Source organism: Cydia strobilella, chromosome 5 (genome assembly GCF_947568885.1).
Source record: "Cydia strobilella chromosome 5, ilCydStro3.1, whole genome shotgun sequence".
Classification (NCBI taxonomy): Eukaryota; Metazoa; Arthropoda; class Insecta; order Lepidoptera; family Tortricidae; genus Cydia; species Cydia strobilella.
Window position 1 is genome coordinate 6,973,563 of NC_086045.1, and position 19,171 is coordinate 6,992,733.

Below are 19,171 nucleotides of genomic sequence, written 5' to 3' on the forward strand. Positions count from 1 at the left end.
CGCGACTTCAAGTATGGACTCGCGCACGAGAACACAACTCATGCTAGACCGCCAGTGCAAAACGCTCATCTCAAATACGGATGCAAGAGCGACGCACTGATATTTTACGTTTTTGATTACGTCTCTACATAGATAAAAATCAAAAACAGAAACTTACCTGAACGACAGCGAAGTCAGAGGCCTGTAACTCTTATGACTGTTGACATCGCTCATCGGCGTACCCCAGAAGTCATTGTCGAACACTTGTCGCAGCGAATTCGTCCCAATCACGTCTGGGTTCGTCACGATCGCGGGGATGTCGTCATGCACGAATTCGCCATTAAAGCTGTTGAAGTAACTGAGGACTGCGGCGGCAGTGACAATGCCATATAAGACCAGGTCGCTGTTGAGGCGCGGCGGCTCCTCCCGGACCGTGGGCAGAGCCCGCCGCTTCATCTTCAGTGTTCGCATACGGAGTGTCACATTTCGGGACTTGCACATTTAGGTAACTGTAACAATACAAATATTTATTTTAATACTCTGAATGCTGAACACTCAATAATGGGATGTAAAATACAAGGGTATGATCATTCAATAATATAAAAGTAATAAACATTGCAGTCTCGATCTACGCGACAGCAATGCAATGTTGCATACAAATTCCATAATTTGTCGAGCGAGGTGCAAACTTTAAAAAAAAAGTTGAAACGTGCAAATTATAAAAAAGGCTTAGGCCCCTACCTATTCATAATGCTCTTTTGAGAAAAGTATTTCGGCTGGAATGGTATTTGCTAACTTTGTATTAAATTCGAGCCAAAGCTCCAAGAGCTGCTAGTGTATTAAATAAATAAATAAAGGTCGTCCGTTCAAACTTAATGCTCGCTCGTTCCCCGCCTATTTACAATAATGTACTAATAACGCTATGTTAGAATAATAATTTAGATGTTGTACAGCACATTGTAAATGTAATTTTATATGAAGAAAACCAGAGCAGAATTTAGTGTTGGTAAAAAAGCAGAATGCCGGATTTGATATTTCGAGCACGTCCCGCCCGAGCACTCGTAGGCCGGGAAATTCATAACGGCGGTATTGCTGCGTTATTGAAAATAGTTATTCAGATTAGTTGACTGGTATGATGGACTTGTGTGGTATTGTTTATTATCGCATGTAAAACTTGGGAGTATATTCAGTGAATATTCGCTAAAGGCGGTCAAAAAAAGCTTGACAACCAATTAAAATTTTACCTGCAATTACTTACTTTCTACCAAAGATAGATATAACTCCGTAATAGATGGATACAGTCTAAGGAAAAAACGTGCCTCGAAAATCAAGAAAATTTGACTCGATCAGAGGGCGCTACTAGCTTTGGCCTACTGTCGTATAGATGGCGTTGACGGTTTCGTTTGTTATTTAACAATTTTTACGCATATCAGTGAAAGAACATGGGTCAAAATCATAAAAGTAATTAATGCAAATAAAAAAAATCATTTATCCATATTTAAATACATTTTATCGTATTTTTATAAATCTTCATTTTTAGTTTTAAAGTGTGTCGATAGATGGCAGTGAATTTACTGTGGTTACAAAATTTACTATGACAGTACCGCTCTAGTATAAGTTACTCTATGCTTTCTACCTAAGGATCAATATATTATCTCCTTTTAAAAGGGACCACATTCTTATTCTTCTTTTTTGTTTTCTTCTTGACATGACAAGCCGATTACACACGCAAACATACTTAGGTAGGTAATTGGGTTATTCAGCGCTCTGACTTCGAGTTGTAAATGTGTCCGTGTGACGCCTAGAGACATGAGAAAATTTACGGGTTATGATAAGAGATCATAGTTTTTTAACTCTGTGGTGTAGACAGCCTTCGGATCCCTCCGGTCAAGTACCAAATTTAAAGCTACGTAAATATGTAGGTACTAATTATATACATAATGCTATACAATGCACTAATCGTTGGTCAATTTAATTACTTACACGGCTATTAATTACTAAGTCAGGCCTTATCGGAATCATGCCGATAATATAAGTTGCAACGATCTCCGGCAGATATCGGACGCACTGATAAGCATGTATATAGCCTAAGTGTTTTTCTTAGATAAAGTTAGTACCCTGTAATATTCGTAATAAAGCAGTTTAAGATATCCTGACAAAGGGTCTTACTCTCACCAGCACCACTCTAGTTAAAATTACTATCACTAAAATATTTAGTAAATAATTAATACAATAAATGCAAATAGCAAGATAATTAATGATGTATCCGGTACATTCTGCTCCTCTTGAGTATACTCTTATGGTGTATATTATACTCCTCTATTTCCAGTTTGTAACCATTCAAACCTCAGAGGAACAATACTATAGAGTTGACAAGGAGGGAGAGGGGAGATGATCGAATGAGATGGTCTAATGGAACTTCCAGCAGGAGTAGCAGATATGGCGGTATTATTGTTTCTTTATATATTTTTTCTACCAAGGCACGTTGCGAAAACTAGTTGTGACTGAAAATTCCAGTTAAAGCTAATTTTCACCAACATTTTGTTATTTTTGCGCACACATATTTTTTTATTATTTTTGCGCTACGACGCACGATTTGGGAGGATACAGGATACAGCCCTATAAAGATTGTTTTTCTTTTTTTTTCTTTTTGGTGTTTTTTTATCTTATTAGGGCTTTCTTAAAGGGGAACGAAAATTTGATTATTTTTGCGCTACGACGCACGGTTTAGGAGATACAGCCCTATAAAGATGAAAAAAAAAAACAGCTGTTTAGCCTGTTCATGAACACAGACGCCATATTTACATTGGAATTTAAAAAAAAATCCTTTCCGCCCTAGGTCTTCAATTTTGTACGGAATTCCTGTACAGTTCTCTCAAGTTGCTCCGCCCGAAACGTGATACTTTGAAGCCTGTTATAACGCACGTAAGGACGACATTTGATTGCATGTTTGAGAAAATTCATATTATATGAGTTAAATAGTTCCGTGTTGTTATTATCATTACTCTGTCATTAACTATTGCTAAGAAGTATCAAGTTGAGTTAAATAGTTCCGTGTTGTAATTATCATTACCTTGTCATTAACTCGCATACCTATAAATAATTATACAGCCGATCGCCGTATTCATTTTGGTGTAAATTTACTGACAGCAATTATTAATTACTAGTTTCGTGTTTCGTGTTCGGTAGCGGCTGTATTGTAAAGTCACATTTGATAAACATAAATGCTGCGCGCTGAATTGTGTGTACACAATTCAGCGTACAGAGCAAACACAAGATCACTTTTAAATTTTAAAATTCCATGATGGATTGAATAGTGTGTGAATAACGTAAAACTGAGTGAAACGTGACTGGTGAATGTCAGTGAAGCTAGCATACCTATCAAATTCTAGCACTATTATCATTTACCATGGTTCTATAGTTCTTGATACTTATGAGCAATAGTTCTGGCGTTTTACCGTAAAAACCAATACTTTGGATTTTTCCAAATGATATGCTCACATCACACACTCTGGTAGCAGGACGTTTCTAATCTGTTGATAAAAACTGGCCAACAGCATATCGGGCTATGCTCAGTTTAGGTCTCCGTGTCGTAAATTAGTAATTACCCATCGGTCACAATAGGCAGTTTTGAAAAGGGCTTTTAGTTTATATTATATATATTGTACCTAAGTATAGTCCGACAAGAAATTGTAGAAAATTATTGAGGCCGCCACTTCCTACGTAACTCTCGCATTTTTGACGTAAAATGCTTAAACATGGCAACAATTAAGTATGGAAAGTTTTTAGTTCCATTTTATTTAATTTCTACTATTTTATGTCGCACTATAGGTACATAACAAGGTCCACGCAGGGAGTATCTGCGCAGCACTTGTACATCTGAAACCGGCTTAACCGATCATGTTCGCTATAGTTTTCATTGAAATTCTTTACTTAATTTTTTCTATATTTTTTGAACACATGATTAAATAAAATGGGGACACATTTTTTTCCCTTTCGAAACGATTATTCCGAAAATATTACTTTTATAAAAAATGGTTTCAAAAACCCCTATTCGTTTTGCAAGACTTATGTCTAACGATACACCACACCATGGCGTTAAAGCACAAAAAATCATCCACACATTATTCGTAGATTTTTTGTGGTAGTCTAAACTTTTTTATTCTAGTTTAGATTTTACTAGGTCCTTTGTTGAAGTGATTGATACCCATGCCAACTTGCAGCTGTCTAGCATTAACGGTCACTGAGTCAAAACCTTAATTTTCAGATTTAGCCTCCTAGTTGCCTTTCGGCTAATTGTTATAGGCAGTTTAAGTCATTTTCATCCTATAAAGATTATTTTTAAATAGGATCATCGCGTCCTTCTTCTAGTTACTTGTTATCCGCTTAAAAACTCTCCGACTCTAAAACGCTAGAGTAAACAGGCCCTAAGAAACTAGCTGAAACAACTAGGCAACATAACGTACCTACCCGTGCAAACTTGCAAGTGCTCGCTTGGCGCTCTTTGCTGAACTTGCTTGCTCAAGCAGCACATGAATTTTGCACCGCAAGTACTTTTAGTTCGCCCACTTGTTTGAGTTGAGATTATTGCGATATTCAATTTTACGGGATTTTCTTTCTTTGTATAATAAATCTACCCATATTTTTTTACGATTCCTTAGACAGTCAACATCGTCCCTCATAATATTAATCGTCATTCCTTCCACCTACTCAGCTCAGTGACCCTTTTAGTAGGCACTAATCTTTAATTTTGCAATGTACTAGTAAACACATCAGTCGCGCCAACAAAGTAGTATTTTTTTTGTTTTAGGATGTGTCAGCACTTAGAAATTTTAAAGTTTCTCCACCCCCTACAAATTAAGGATAGATTGGATAACAATTAATCCGTGATTCTACTCCTTAGGCTGTTTGTGCAAAATAGCTATATGTTCCATTATGTGTTAACAACGTTTGTTACATTGTGTTCGTTCCTAGAATGCTTTGCACCAGTACAGTGCAGTGATAGCCAAGGTATAACGGTGTAACGAATACCAGTGCCTTTGATACACACTATATGTGGTTTTGCAGACGTGAGGCCGAGATGTGAGGATTGTGAGGTGCCTATCAAAAGTGACTCTGAAATCACGGACTTCGATGCAAACTTTTGCCGCCTCCCCAGCTATGAAATAAGGCTTTCTAAGGGGCCCACTGACTATCAGTCAGCCGGACGATATCGGCCGGTCAGTTGTTCGGAACTGTCGAATTTTTGTTCTAACTGACGGGCCGATATCGTCCGGCGGACTGATAGTCAGTGGGCCCCTAGAATAGCAGTCGGGAGTTGATTTAAGGGGCATAATTAGATGGCATCCGCGGTGAACAGTAGACAGGTAGCGATTCTAAGTCTTAGTTAACTATAGTCGGTCTAAGTGAAGAAGTCAACTTTGACAGTTAGAACTGAACCTTATATTTACGAAGCTAAGACCTACATTGACTTATATTTATATTACTTCGTAAAGACGGGCCTTACGGGCACTAAGAATGGTGTAAGTTCAATTTTGGGTGTCACACACGAATTCGAGCCAATCGTCCAGTCTAACGCAACTAGTTGCGACCAATCGCGCGCGTGATACGAACTCATCAACCAATTGTTCGGTCGAAATTTTTGAAATCATTGAACACCTACCGTTAAAATGGGTCAATTCATAACTGTCAAAATTGACTTCTTAACTTACACCGACTATAAGTTCAATCCTAGACTAATTTCAGAACGTAACGGTTTAGATTTAATCGGTCTATATTTCAAGCACTGTCTGCCCTGATTTCTGATCTGCCCTTAAGGTACTTCGCAAAAAGTTCTAAGAGTTGGGGGCTCCAAACCCATTTTGGCTAGCTTTAGCAACATAATGTCGTTTTCGACTCAGACAAAGGCCTTTTAAAAATCCAGGAATACACTGTGATTTTGTTATTGTCTGAGTTGTCTGATCATACTCTTAGGGGTGAATATGTAGGTTACACTGAACAACTTTTACTATGGAGCCAATCCCGAAAATGAAAATGTTTTCTATGGAACAGCAGATTTTTTTTCGCGATTTCGGGGTTGGCTCCATAGTAAAAGTTGTCCAATATGACCTACATATTCACCCCTCAGACAGGGCCGTCTTCAACTATGCTGGGGCCCTTGGGCACTCAAGAATTTGGGGCCCTTTTGGAAAGTAAAGAAAGCGATTAAACTAACACCCGACCCTACCAGACTCGGTTGCTCACTGTTACTGTCTGTCCTTCGGGCCCCCCTGAGGAACGGGGCCCTGGACACGGGCCCCGTGTGCCCTTATGGTAAAGACGATATTGCCCTCAGAGTATGGTCAGACATAACAAAATCATCCTGTATAGCGTCTATCTGACACCGTGCATCAGTTTAAGTCGAAAATGTCTACAAGCCCTACCAAACTAGTATAGCTACCGTTTTTTTTTTTGACGAAAATTCATTAAATTTAAAGTAAATATAACGGGTGCCCCCATTATCCTTAACTTCAATTTAATAAATAAGATGATTGATGCAATTCGGCTTGGATATCATCAGGGCCAGCTGAAATGCTGCACCGATCAGCCCAATGGCGGCACCAATGTCGCGCTGTAACGCTACTCTAGGTAAAATAGTGTGAAAACTGTGTTGCGATTTGCGATATTGCCTGAAGCTCATTAAAATCGATATGGCAAGTCGATCTCGCTCTGCCGTTCATATTATAATATTTATAAAGACCTAACCGAGCTTCGGGTTTACTCTGTACTCCAAATATTTTCGACAGTAGCCTCAGCTAAAACGGGACATCTGATATTCATATTTATTTCAAGAATAACAATTTTTTTTTATTTTTTTTTATTAGCCTATTTTGGTGTCCCACTGCTGGGCAAAGGCCTCCCCTCGTTTTCTCCACTCGACCCTGTCATCGCCATTTTCCCACCATTTGGGGTAGAATGCGTCCAAGTCGTCCCGCCATCTCCTTTTTGGTCTGCCTGAACCCCGGCCTGCACCGTCTATGGTGCTCCGTGGGTCCCACTCAGTAACCATTTTGGCCCATCTTTCCGGGTGCATGCGACAGACATGTCCCGCCCAGTCCCACTTAAGCTTAGCGGTCTTGACGCCTACATCTGCAACTCTAGTTCTGGAGCGTAGTTCCGTGTTTCTGATTCGATCAGTTCTACGAACACCTAATATACTACGCTCCATAGCTCGCTGGCAAACCTTGAGTTTCGATTTTAGGGCCTCAGTTAATGACCAAGTTTGTGCACCGTAAGTTAGGATACAATACAAAAAATATTTATTGCTCACCAATATAAAAAAGAACATGACATACAAATTAAGCACAAACTATGGTAGACAACAGGCGGTATTATCGCTAAAGAGCGATCTCTTCCAATCGCATGTAATATCTCCGGTGTTGCAGGTGTCTATAGGCTGCGGTAACTGCTTACCATCAGGCGGGCCGTATGCTTGATTGCCACCGACGTGGTATAAAAAAAACAGTAATCAGTTCTTTATTTGCAAATACGATAATAACATGTCACATTATCACTAATCATTCCACATAATATATTTTCCAAATCACGCGTTAATGTTTTATGGCAGTTTTAATAAGATTACCGACAGGTTGTTTTTTCATTTTAAAACTAGTTACACAGTATTACAGTATTTTTCACATAACTTGGGTACGGTGACACCTGATCTCAATAAACATCGAGGTTTTTTAGGCTATGAATTACCTGGCTATGTGAAAAATATTTTACTAAGGCAACAAATGGAAATACAAAGAATCAAAATATGAAACAAAACACTAAGGGTGGAATCACATCTATCAGCATCAAGCCGCATTTCATACATACATGCGTACGCATCTTAATACTAATGAGCGAATTCTAATATATAAAATGCGGCTTGATGCTGATTGATGTGATTCCACCCTACTGCAGGAGTGACACGTAGAGCGGTATCGTAATGTGTAAGTAGACCATAATTAAACGGCTCCGCAGTACCACACTGAGTCTTACGAGGCTGCGCGGATTGCTCTTCATGTGAAGGACGCAGCAGAAGTTCAAGGGGAGCCCGTGCTTCATGCACATACCTCAGAAGGTGAGTTGACGCAAAAACGCGCCGACGCTTCGTTCACTCTTCGCCCTCGCTCGGTCACCAAATCACGTATTTCAAATGTCCGAATGCCGTTCCTAGTTCTAGACTTACTTCGTAGCTTCTAGACTACTTAGTTGCGTACCTAATCAAATCGGATACGCCATCTTGCTCGTAGATAACCGGGCAGTCCTTCGGTCTAGTATATCCCTCGCGTCACGACTATAAAGCGGTCGCTAAATTAAATTCATGGCGGCTGTCCACTCGATACAACAATGTGTGGTATGTTAAAAGTTTACCCGCTGGCTGAGCTGCTAAGGCATTATTTACTGAACTTTCGTCTAGGACACTAGATAATCGGTTTTCCTTGTATGTATGACGGTATTTTGGTAATATTTTATTAGATTTATTTCTCGCTCGAGACACCTCTTACTTTATTAAATTTGACTAACTTCTCCTGCTCAATTTTTATTCTTCCTATAAAATCAATTTCTAGAAAGCAATATTCATCATTATTATATAAACCACGATTATATAAATGTGTTTTAAAATATGTCTACTTACAGCTACATTCTCTATCATGTCATGCATATTGTGTCCTATTGTGCTCATTGTTTTTTTCGGTTCACCTTCAATTTAAGAGGATATATTAGCTGAGCCCCTTCTCAGATTTCAGAATTTTAATTAAATATCTCCGTCGCGCTGACGGGAACGGCTCCTAAAATTAGTAGTAGTAATCGGATAAGGACAACTGCAGCTTAGGCGTAAATATCTCAGAAATCGAGGTTTCATTCTCGACATTTTCCTCCTCCAAAACTTAACTAATAGTAACGAAAATTTTGAGAACGGAATGAGAAAGAAATGTGTTAGACCGTTTTGGTTTTTGCGTTTATTGTTACCGATTTTGTATACTAGGCGTCTGTTAACGGCGCATTTATTTGACCGTTTTTAACGCTATTTGAAGAAACCTAGTTCTTATAAAAACAAGAATATCAAAATAAGCAAAACGTACAGACGCAGATACTGGTTATATTGAACTCATATAAAAAAAATACTCATCTAGGGCCAAAATCCACACAGGAAAATGTCGAGTCCTACAACGGTCCGGGCCCGGGCCGGGGCTTCCGACACTAATTTTTATTCCATCAAAAACATTACATGTAAAAAGATGCAAGTCTCGCAACGCAATTTTTTACTACCAAAAGTTTTGAGATATAATGTGAAACCAAGTCGGTTACTTTAGTCAAGTGCCAGGGGGTGCTAAAACCGTATCGATATTAGATATCTTTAATTTTTAATACGTATAATGACTTGGCAATCGCACAGCTGCATAATGACATAAGTCAGCGTCAACTATTAAAAATAATTCTAATTGAACTTAACGCTAGCGCTAATCACATGCAGTTTCAGCATTACCTACACATTATGTACAGTCAGCAATACTATTCGCTTAGCACCTTTGCATACAAACTTCTATGCAGGTGGGGTACCTTTTCTCTGCAGCTGACTATACCTGCGAGTACCTACGGTACGAGTAAAGCATTATGTGCGATTATGTGTGTGTGTGTGTGTATTTTGTGTGTTTTATGTGTTGTTATTTCTTTCATCGTATTGTTCTGTGTATGTGTGCTGTATGGAATAAATGTCTTTCTTCTTCTTTGTTCGATTGCCAAGTCATTATATTTATTAAAAATTAAAGATATCTGATACGGTTTTAACACTCCCTGGCACTGTCTAAAATAACCGACTTGGTTTCACATTATATCTCAAACCTTTTTGTAGTAAAAAATTGCGTTGCGAGCCTTGCATCTTTTTACATGTAATGTTTTTGATGGGTTCTCATCTCTTTTTATAGGTAGTCCTTCGGGTACTACTTCTTGTACGTCAGCTACCATCTTTCTCAAAGCTCATACTCATACCCATCCCACACCATACTCGCACTCATACCTATACCATATTCATATCCCTGCCATACTCATAGCCATACTATACATACATTCATACTCACATCGTACAACTTAGACCTTTACTTTACCTACTATTTGTAGGAACTGCAAGAGTAACTTTGTAATAGCATATATTTATATGGGACTAGAAACTTACTTATGCTGTTCTTAAATCTTTAAAACGTGACTGATATTGCAATATTTTTAGGTTTTTTATGGCTTGGTAAGCTAAAAACCACTTATGTTTAAAATTTGAAGCTTGTGGGTCTGCTAGAAGTACCTTAGAATTATGATGATCGTGAGTGAGTGAGTGTGTCAGTGACAAAACTAAGGAACTTTGACGTGCAATAATTCTTAACCTACAAATTCAAATTGAATGTTCTTGGGAATATATCTAAGCAATATTATGCCTGAATGGCTTCGAGAAAAGGATGGTAACGGCCGTACCTCTTTGTTTTGCTCGACTTGGCAACTGCAGGGCCCCCCGATATGGCAAGTGATCGATGATCACGTGATCCATTCTATAGAAGACTGAAGTGTCGGACGCTCCGGCCCGAGCCTGAATCGTTTAAAATGAGTCATCCTTTACCGAAACGATAAACGTATTTAAAGCCAACTGCAACAATACTGACATGTTTGTCCTTGTCCAAAGTTCTTGAATTTCACTTTTGTGTCCGCACCATACATGACCCGTGTACTTAGACGGAGTTTAAGTATTCCTGCGGAAAAATTGCCTGTGCAAATAAATCTTCTCGATAATCTCGGGTAGATACCTATATTGACAATCGTACTTTACCGAGTAAACATGTACCCCTCATGATGGCAAAAAGCAGCGAAAGCCCATTTCGTTTATGGAAGGCTCTGGTTTTAGGAATAACGGAAATTAGAGGATGTAACCCCTCAGGAAATAAAATACTAAAATTTAATGCCTGTGGGATAGACGCGGTGAAAATCCTTATGGATCCCGTTCGTGTGTCAAATACTGAATGTTCAGCAAAAATATAAAGTCAGAATAGATAAACAACAACATTGTATAAAGTTAAGTTTTAATGAAATCAATAATACAAATATGTAACAAACAATACTGACATAATATTGTCTTCGGTTACCGCGATAGTTACTCATGAAATAAAACTATGAACGCTGTAAAGGGTTCGAAACGTCGGGATGTATTAAAAAATCAATATAGGCGATATAATCCGTTTTCATAGTTTTATTTCATGAATACTGACATGTTTGTTCTTTAAGTTGTAAAAAATCATACGTCCTTGAATTCCATTTATATAAGTATAAATATATTTATCTTTACATACCCCGCACCAACTATTCATCTCTGTTTGGGTTAAAGGTTGACTGGTAGAGAATACCGTATATTTTTAACTGTGCAATAAAGTTTCAATAAAAAATAATACAGACATAATGTTTCGTGTACCAACATAAATTATTAATTATTTAAAATAAAATATTTACTTACGATAATTAATGCTAACAAAATATTTACTATTACCACCATCACAAAACATTGATTTAAAGTTTCACGATATTTACACATTGACTAAAACTGGACTTAAAACAGCGTATCTTGAAAATTACCTCTGTCGTTTCGTGGTTTCGAAGAAAGACTGACATAGTGTAATTAGTGTAAATAAGTGCTAAATTCTTATTTTATGAGCACTCCAATACCTATTTCGAGCATGAAACACGCATGCCAAAAAATATTTTTACACTTTCATATGTATGTTATATGATAATAAAAATGGTTCATGTCGGGAGCCTTGTGACTCCCAGACTTCTCCTACAACATGTCACTATTGTATATTTCTGTTGGCTGTAAATGCGTTTATCGCTTCGGTAAATTGAGGCGGAACCAAATAAAACAACGGGCACATACAATAAATTCTTCGATACCGAGGTAAGGGCTGTCAGCTGCGACATTTCAAGCTCAGGCCATCTTTATACGTTTACGGTTTAAATACTTGCTGGAAAAGAAGATTCTTAGAGAACAATAACTTAAACAAATTTGGAGTAATTTAGATTCTAACTTAAATAGGTAATAAGATTCTTCTGCGCACACGTAGATTTGAGCAATCTAGGCGGCCAAAAGTCGAAATATTAAAAATCAACATGCTGATAATGTAATTCGGTAACACTGATTTAAAAAAACTATTTCTCGCGAAACAATGGAATTATTGCTGCCTGGCGGTACCTAAAAAAACAGACAATCTCCAATTTTCAAAAACATATTTTTTTTATGTTTTTATTCATTAATTTTATGTTTTTATAATTAAATACACGATTTTAAAGAAGATAAGACGCACAAAAGTGTTATTGGCCGTCTAGATGGCTCAAATCTACGTGTGCTGCCGCTCATTTTCCTAACCTGTACCTGTTAGACTATTATTGTTCATAAATCTTACCTATAAATAAAAAAATAAAAAAAAAGAATATTCATTATTTTCCCTAAAAGGTACCTGTTAAATATTTTTATAGTTTGTTATGTCAACGAACTCAGTCATTTAGTTTTTAATGAGACCTGGTATGAGTTATTAAAATGGAATATTAAAATTATAGAAAAAATAATCTTCTTGTTTTGTTCAATTTTTTTGCATCTATTCGTGTGGCAACCCTGATGTAAATAAAGAAAACGGCATACAAGAGGCAACTGATTGTACGAGAGCACAAAGGCGTGGCAGACGCATCCTAGTTTCACGCTATCGCGCGTAAAGTAAAGACCGATCCAAATGACACCTCGAACAAACGGCTTTTAATTGTGTTTTGACGACGTTTAGTTTGTTGCGAGTACTTAATTACAAGAACGTAATCCTAGAAACTAATCCCTTTTTTAATTTTATATGCTTAAAAAATTAGAAAAGGGGTTAATTTATATTATTTTTTATTATAAAATTGAGGAACGCCGGAAGAACCTGTTGAGAGATCATAGATATAGGGACAGAGGAAGACCAAAACGAAGATGGCGGGACGACCTAGATACATACTAATTAATTGTAAAATGTAGCAGGAGTGGGCTTAGGGTAGGACTAAATAGGACTATGCCTTTGCCCAACAGTAGGACAATAAGCTACTAGCGACCCGCCCCGGCTTCGCTCGGGTAGTTCAACCAATTTGAATAAAATCTTATTATATTATACACCTAAACCTTTCTCAAGAATATCTATTGATAAGAATGAAAACCGCATGAAAATCCGTTCATAAGTTTTTGAGTTTACCGCGAACATACAGTCATATAGATAATACAGACATACAGACGCGGCGGGGGACTTTGTTTTATAAAATGTATTGATGAGAGAAAGTTTGGTAAAAAATGCTTGCGTTTGTCTGTCCGGTTGTTATGAAATGAAATCAAATAACTTTATTACAAACAATATATTACCATCAATATGTTGTTAAACAATATGCTATCATCTACAATCGCATTTCTCAAATAATTCTGATAAAATTTAGTGATCAGCTTCAAAAATGATATCGATTTTTTTTCTTTTGAGTTTTTGGATATTTTTTTGAAAAGGCGGATCTATGGAGGTTCGCACATCAGCTCACAGAGCCTGTAAAACTCAAGATAAGTAATAGGTACCTACGTCAAAAATAACTTGAAAACAGACTGTAGGTGGACATAGAGAGAATATCCCAACTACAACGGTAATCATTTAATTTTATAGTGCTTTGATAGCTTGAAATATTTCCAATATGTGTAGAGATGGTAGTATAAGGTGGTTGAAGTTGAAGCCATCATTAAATTTTCCTTTATACCCAAAATTTAAAAGATTAATTTTGAAACGACTTTTTTGATAAGGAAAAACATAATATGCGTAAATAATATGAAAGCCTCATAACTCATAAAATAAAAGAATCAGATTTTCGCTCAAACAAAATTTATGGTGCTAAGTTCTTTTATAATGAAACCCCAAGAAAAGTCGTAAAATCCCCTAGTGCTATAATCACCCCATAGTCGGTAGCCCTGAGATGTTATCCCGATTGCTCTCAGTGTACGGGTAAGACGAAAACTCAAGCGAACTAGTTTGACTGCGCTCCCTGATTACGCAGATGTTACGGATCTCTATCTCATTTTACAGTGGTTTATTAGAGACTTCTCGACTTACTCTGCCTGTGTCGAATACATGCCCTGTTAACGTCGTCCATTTATCGGGCATAAAAGGCGTAAAAATGGCGGTAGTTCTCCCATCGTACAGCTCTGGGAACTTTCTTTCGAAAGGACTTTGTTTTATTAAAAAACTAAGCGTGTTACGGCTTTTTAGAGTTAAGGTAGTTTGGTGAAGGAAGCTTACAGGAGATTAACCGGTACTGTAAAGATGAGATAAAGAAGGGTGATCTTAACTAAATGAATATAAGGATATTTTCGACGAATAAACGGAGAATTAGTGTCTAATAAGTAGGAAAGCATTATTAATGAGACGAGGACAAGGAATATATAAGGGTTTTTTTTTGCGATTTCTTGGTGGTCCCATAGTAAAGGTTGCTCAGTATAAGCCCAAAACCTCCCTGGCAACGGGAATGCACATATTTTTTAGCCACCCTATATTAGGTATGTAATTAGAAAAGACAACAATACTCCAGCTTCAGTAAAAAGGATTTCGTATGTCTGCCTAGTTTCTCTCCCCTATAGGTCGCATTTCTTAACCGATTCTCGTAATTTTTTTTAATGATCCATAAAAATATGGACTTTTTTCGCGATTCTGTATCTAGATTTGTTTCAGGCATGGCAAAGTCACACATTTGTTCAGTTTCAGTTACATCTCACAGCCATTATTTTGTAATACGTAACTATGTTTGTTATTTTATTTTAGACCAAACAAGCATTTTCGAATATCCATGAACCTCCTCATAAATAGGGTGTTACATTTTTAATCAGAATGGTTTTCTTATAAATTCCGTAACAAGAATTATTCAGGCTAATGAAGTGGACGGATAATGAAAATTCATTATTCGTTGAATGGTGGAATCACTGAGAGCATGTGGCAATTAGTAGCGCGCCTCTATCAAGCAAACCAACGCGATAATGAGTAATTTCGTTAACGCTACAATTGGAATGTTGACACAGTCATGTTGATTTTTTATGAAGTAATCTGGTTTGACAGAAATGAAGCCATCTATCGTAATAAAGTGGAAATAACAACAAAATATAAATAGAAATGTTAAAAAATACATTACCTCTAAGTTTCAACATTTTATTTATTTTTATTTTATTTGTATGTCATTCCTTTCCTTACATTATATCGATTAATATATTAATATAACATTTAAAACCTTCGCGCTTTAAACACATATTACATCACATTTACAATCGGGTCTAACACCGCCTGAAACCTGTGTCGAAACATCGGTAAATAAAGGTAACAAAATAAATTCGCGATAGACCCGATTGTAAATGTGATTTAATATATTTAAGTTAATTTACACTAAAATAAGCCGGATCGATCGATACTTTTAATTAAACACTGGCCAAGAACATGTTAAGGATGACTCACATTAGACCGGGCCGGAGCTTCCGGCGCTTAGTCATAGTCATAGTCATAGTCATTTATTTTATAAAGCCAATTTACAAGTCAGTTGCTAAATAACATCAAATTACTATACAGTAAAGTTCATCGATTAAGTTACATCATATTAAAATAACAGTAAAATAACTTACATTAAAAATTACAATAATTCATTAAGTATATAAATAGTAAAGTCACAAATTCATTGAAATTATTATAACATCTATAATAGCAATATAAAAATAATAAAATTCAGCATTTAGCTGCCCTTATACATTAAAAATTCATTGTAATTATAGAACGAGCGCTCAATAAGCCAGTGTTTTAGACGGCGTTTAAAGCTATGCAGACTTGTAGCCTCAGTGACAATGCTTGGCAACTTGTTGTAGACCGTTGGGCCCATCACGTGAGTTAGCTTGGACGACTTCGCAAGTTTGTGGCTAATACCCACGAGCTTGTGTGCGTTTCGCGTATTGTACTCGTGTACCATTGCGTTCATTTTATAGGACGTAAGGTGTTCACGCACGTACACATGCGTATGCGTACACACTTATTTTTCTATGACATGACAGATGATCACGTGATGCTTTCCATAGAAAACGAAGCGCCGGAAGCTCCGGCCCGGACACGGCCCGGTCTAACGTGAGTCATCCTTTATCCGTCCGTAACAATTGTTTGCATTGAACGGGGGCTATTAACAAGTACCTATCTCTCTTTTTTGGGCAGTCGTGTAAAAAGGGACACCGCTTTGTACAGTCGCCATCAGATATATACAACTGGTGAATACTTAATATACACGGCGTAACATGAGTACCGAATAATTTTAACAGTGTATTCCTGATCATATTTAAAGACTAAAATGTCCTATAAACTTTTCTGTAATTTGCCTAGTTTCAGAGTTAATAAACCAATTTAAAAAAAAAACAAGTTTTTATTGTTACATAGTGCAAAACGCATTTTTGATGTCGATGTTGCCACGGTGGGACGTAACCTTATTGATAGATGTCAAAAAGTGACAAGTAACACTTTGTAAAAACTACGTTTTACGTAAAAAAAAGTAAAAGTCCATTTTAAGTGACAAGTTTACCAATAGTATTTACTTTTTATGTACAAATACATCTGAAAAATCGAAAAAAAAAAAAACATTTTTTTTTTGCGTTTTTGACCTAAACTTATTAAAAACACACAGACACACACACACACACACACACACACACACACACACACACACACACACACACACACACACACACACACACACACACACACACAAACACACACAGCGGGGAAATAAATTTTAAAGATTTTTAATTGTAATATAGTTATAATAAATTGTAATTTTATTTTATTTTAATGTATTTTATTACCAAATTATTTCCTGTGTACTAACATAGTTGTTCTAAGTATTACCTATTGTTACTAACATATTTAGTTTTAATTTAGGATTAGTTATTTTATTTTAAATGTAAATGTAATTGTATATGGAATTTTTATTCTGAAATAAATTATTTGAATTTGAATTAAAAAAATTCCTTCTTTTGGCCTCAGAAAAGCGTGGTTAAGATCTTTCGGGTTCCTCGTGAACACCTTGTATAATATAAGCCCTTTATTCCAAATAAATTCATGAAATTACATTTGAATTAATTAATTCATAAGATAATTATATAATATTTCAATTTTTATTCAGTATTATTATTTGAGTTTATTTTATTTTTATTTTGTATATTTTATTTGGTTGCCCATTGTTGGGCAAAGGCCTCCTCCATCAAATGCCATGACTTTCTGTCGGCCGCCAGTCTTGTCTAGGTATGGCCCGCAAAGAGTAGTATCTATGTCATGATTCCATCTGCGCCGGGGACGACTCCGTTTTTGGGACATGGTGTTGTAAAACTTTTTAGTGTGGAATTTAATAAGCTTTCGTTTCGCCATACACAGTATTCACATTAAACCCAGATATTCCGAGAAAAACCGAAAAACCAAAAAAGAGCCATGTCTTCTTTATCCGCCTTTCTACTTCTGAAGTTGTTTGATCCCGGAATGTTATGCTCTGACCTAGGTAGATGTATAGTCATTTACATACGACAGTGTACATTGGTTGATTTGAATTGGACTTTTCTTACTACTAGTCATTACACATGTTTTGCTTTCATTCATTTCGAGCCAGCACTTTCTGCTTTCTTTATCTAGACTTTGCAGCATTAGTTCAAGTTTTCTATGGTTTTCACTTAGTATAACCAAATCATCTGCAAAGCGGAGGTGGGTGAGATATTCGCCATTTATTTTCAAGCCTAATCCTGTCCACTCTAGTTTTCTGAAAATGTCTTCAAGCAGTGCCGTGAAAAGGTTTGGGGATATGGGGTCACCCTGTCTAACTCCTCTTAATACTTCAAATGGTCTGCCTTTTCTTTCCAATCTGACAGCGGCCTTACTTTTACTGTACAGTAGTTGCAGTATCTTGACGTATTTTTGATTCACACCTTGAGCTGTCAGTGCATTCCATAGTGCTTTAGGTAAATACTTAGTATGGGAAATACAGGTAATTTTAGTTTACAATTTTTTAACGATTTGCATTCTCTAATCGGAGTGGCCAAGCTGCTCCCAAATATCTGAATATGCCTCTGTTGTCAAATGTTTTTCTGTGTCAGATATTTTTGTACACTGACCAAGGTGTATATCTGAATATATGGTGATTGTACGTCGTTTTACTAAGCAGAGCAGATTTTTTGCGATAACTCAAAAACGGCTTAACTGGTCATGTTTGTTATAGTTTTCATTGAAGGTCTTTATTAAGCTCTTTTTTGCGATTTTGCTGAGCTCCTCAATCAAGCCGTTAGGCTAGGTTCACACGGAATAATTTTTTCCCATATACCGCGTATACGGGATTTTATCAAATACCGTAGTGACAACAAAATTTGTATGGCAACGTTCAAAATCTTTCACACGACTAGACGGCTTTCCCGCATAGACGCCGTGTGAACGATTCGGTCGTTCTCCCAGATATTTAGTTTTAAGTGTGTACATACGATATGAGTAGATATCGATTGCAGAGTGCTAATTTTAAACCGACATTACTTATCCAATTCGAAACATTATATATTATCACTGTATAGCAGCATCAATTAAAACCGAATTACACCGCTCAAGCTGTTTCAATTACTGAATAATACCATCCATTAGTAACGACTATTGTCAGCTGACCTCAATCCCGCTGCCGAACGATTGGAAAACAGTGCGGTAAACATGACATTCCTAACCGCTATACCCATACCACGAGTCTCTGAAAGTGTCAACACTGACATATACGCTAACGTAGGCTCATGGCGGGAACAGTGTCTCGACGCAAACAGTGGCTCAGTCGCCCAAATATTGCTATCACCCTTACGTGTTAGAATAACCATTGCTAGTCCATTTTCATTTGTTCGATTGATGAATGTTTCTGCAACTAAAGACGCGGGTTCGATTCCCGCCTCGGCCACCGGTGGACTTGGTCACTTTTTCTTTAGTGTATGTTATCTATTTCAGTTTATAGCCTCTCTCATGTTGGAATTAGGTTAAGTGAGCCTGTTCCCTGTTCCCTTCTTGTCCCTATACCCCTGTTGCCCGACACTTCGTACGCGTGGATTTTTAAC

General features: G+C 37.0%; 1 protein-coding gene across 1 annotated transcript in view; it reads right to left on the reverse strand.

The window, feature by feature from the left end:
- The window catches only part of LOC134741368 (protein O-mannosyl-transferase TMTC1-like), a 153,102-nt gene that overhangs the window by 88,634 nt on the left and 45,297 nt on the right, over positions 1 to 19,171 (reverse strand). Inside the window, exon 2 of the mRNA XM_063674125.1 lies at positions 158 to 488. Coding sequence (XP_063530195.1) covers positions 158 to 480 — 323 coding nt within the window. The 5' untranslated portion in view covers positions 481 to 488. The remainder of the gene's footprint in view (positions 1 to 157; positions 489 to 19,171) is intronic.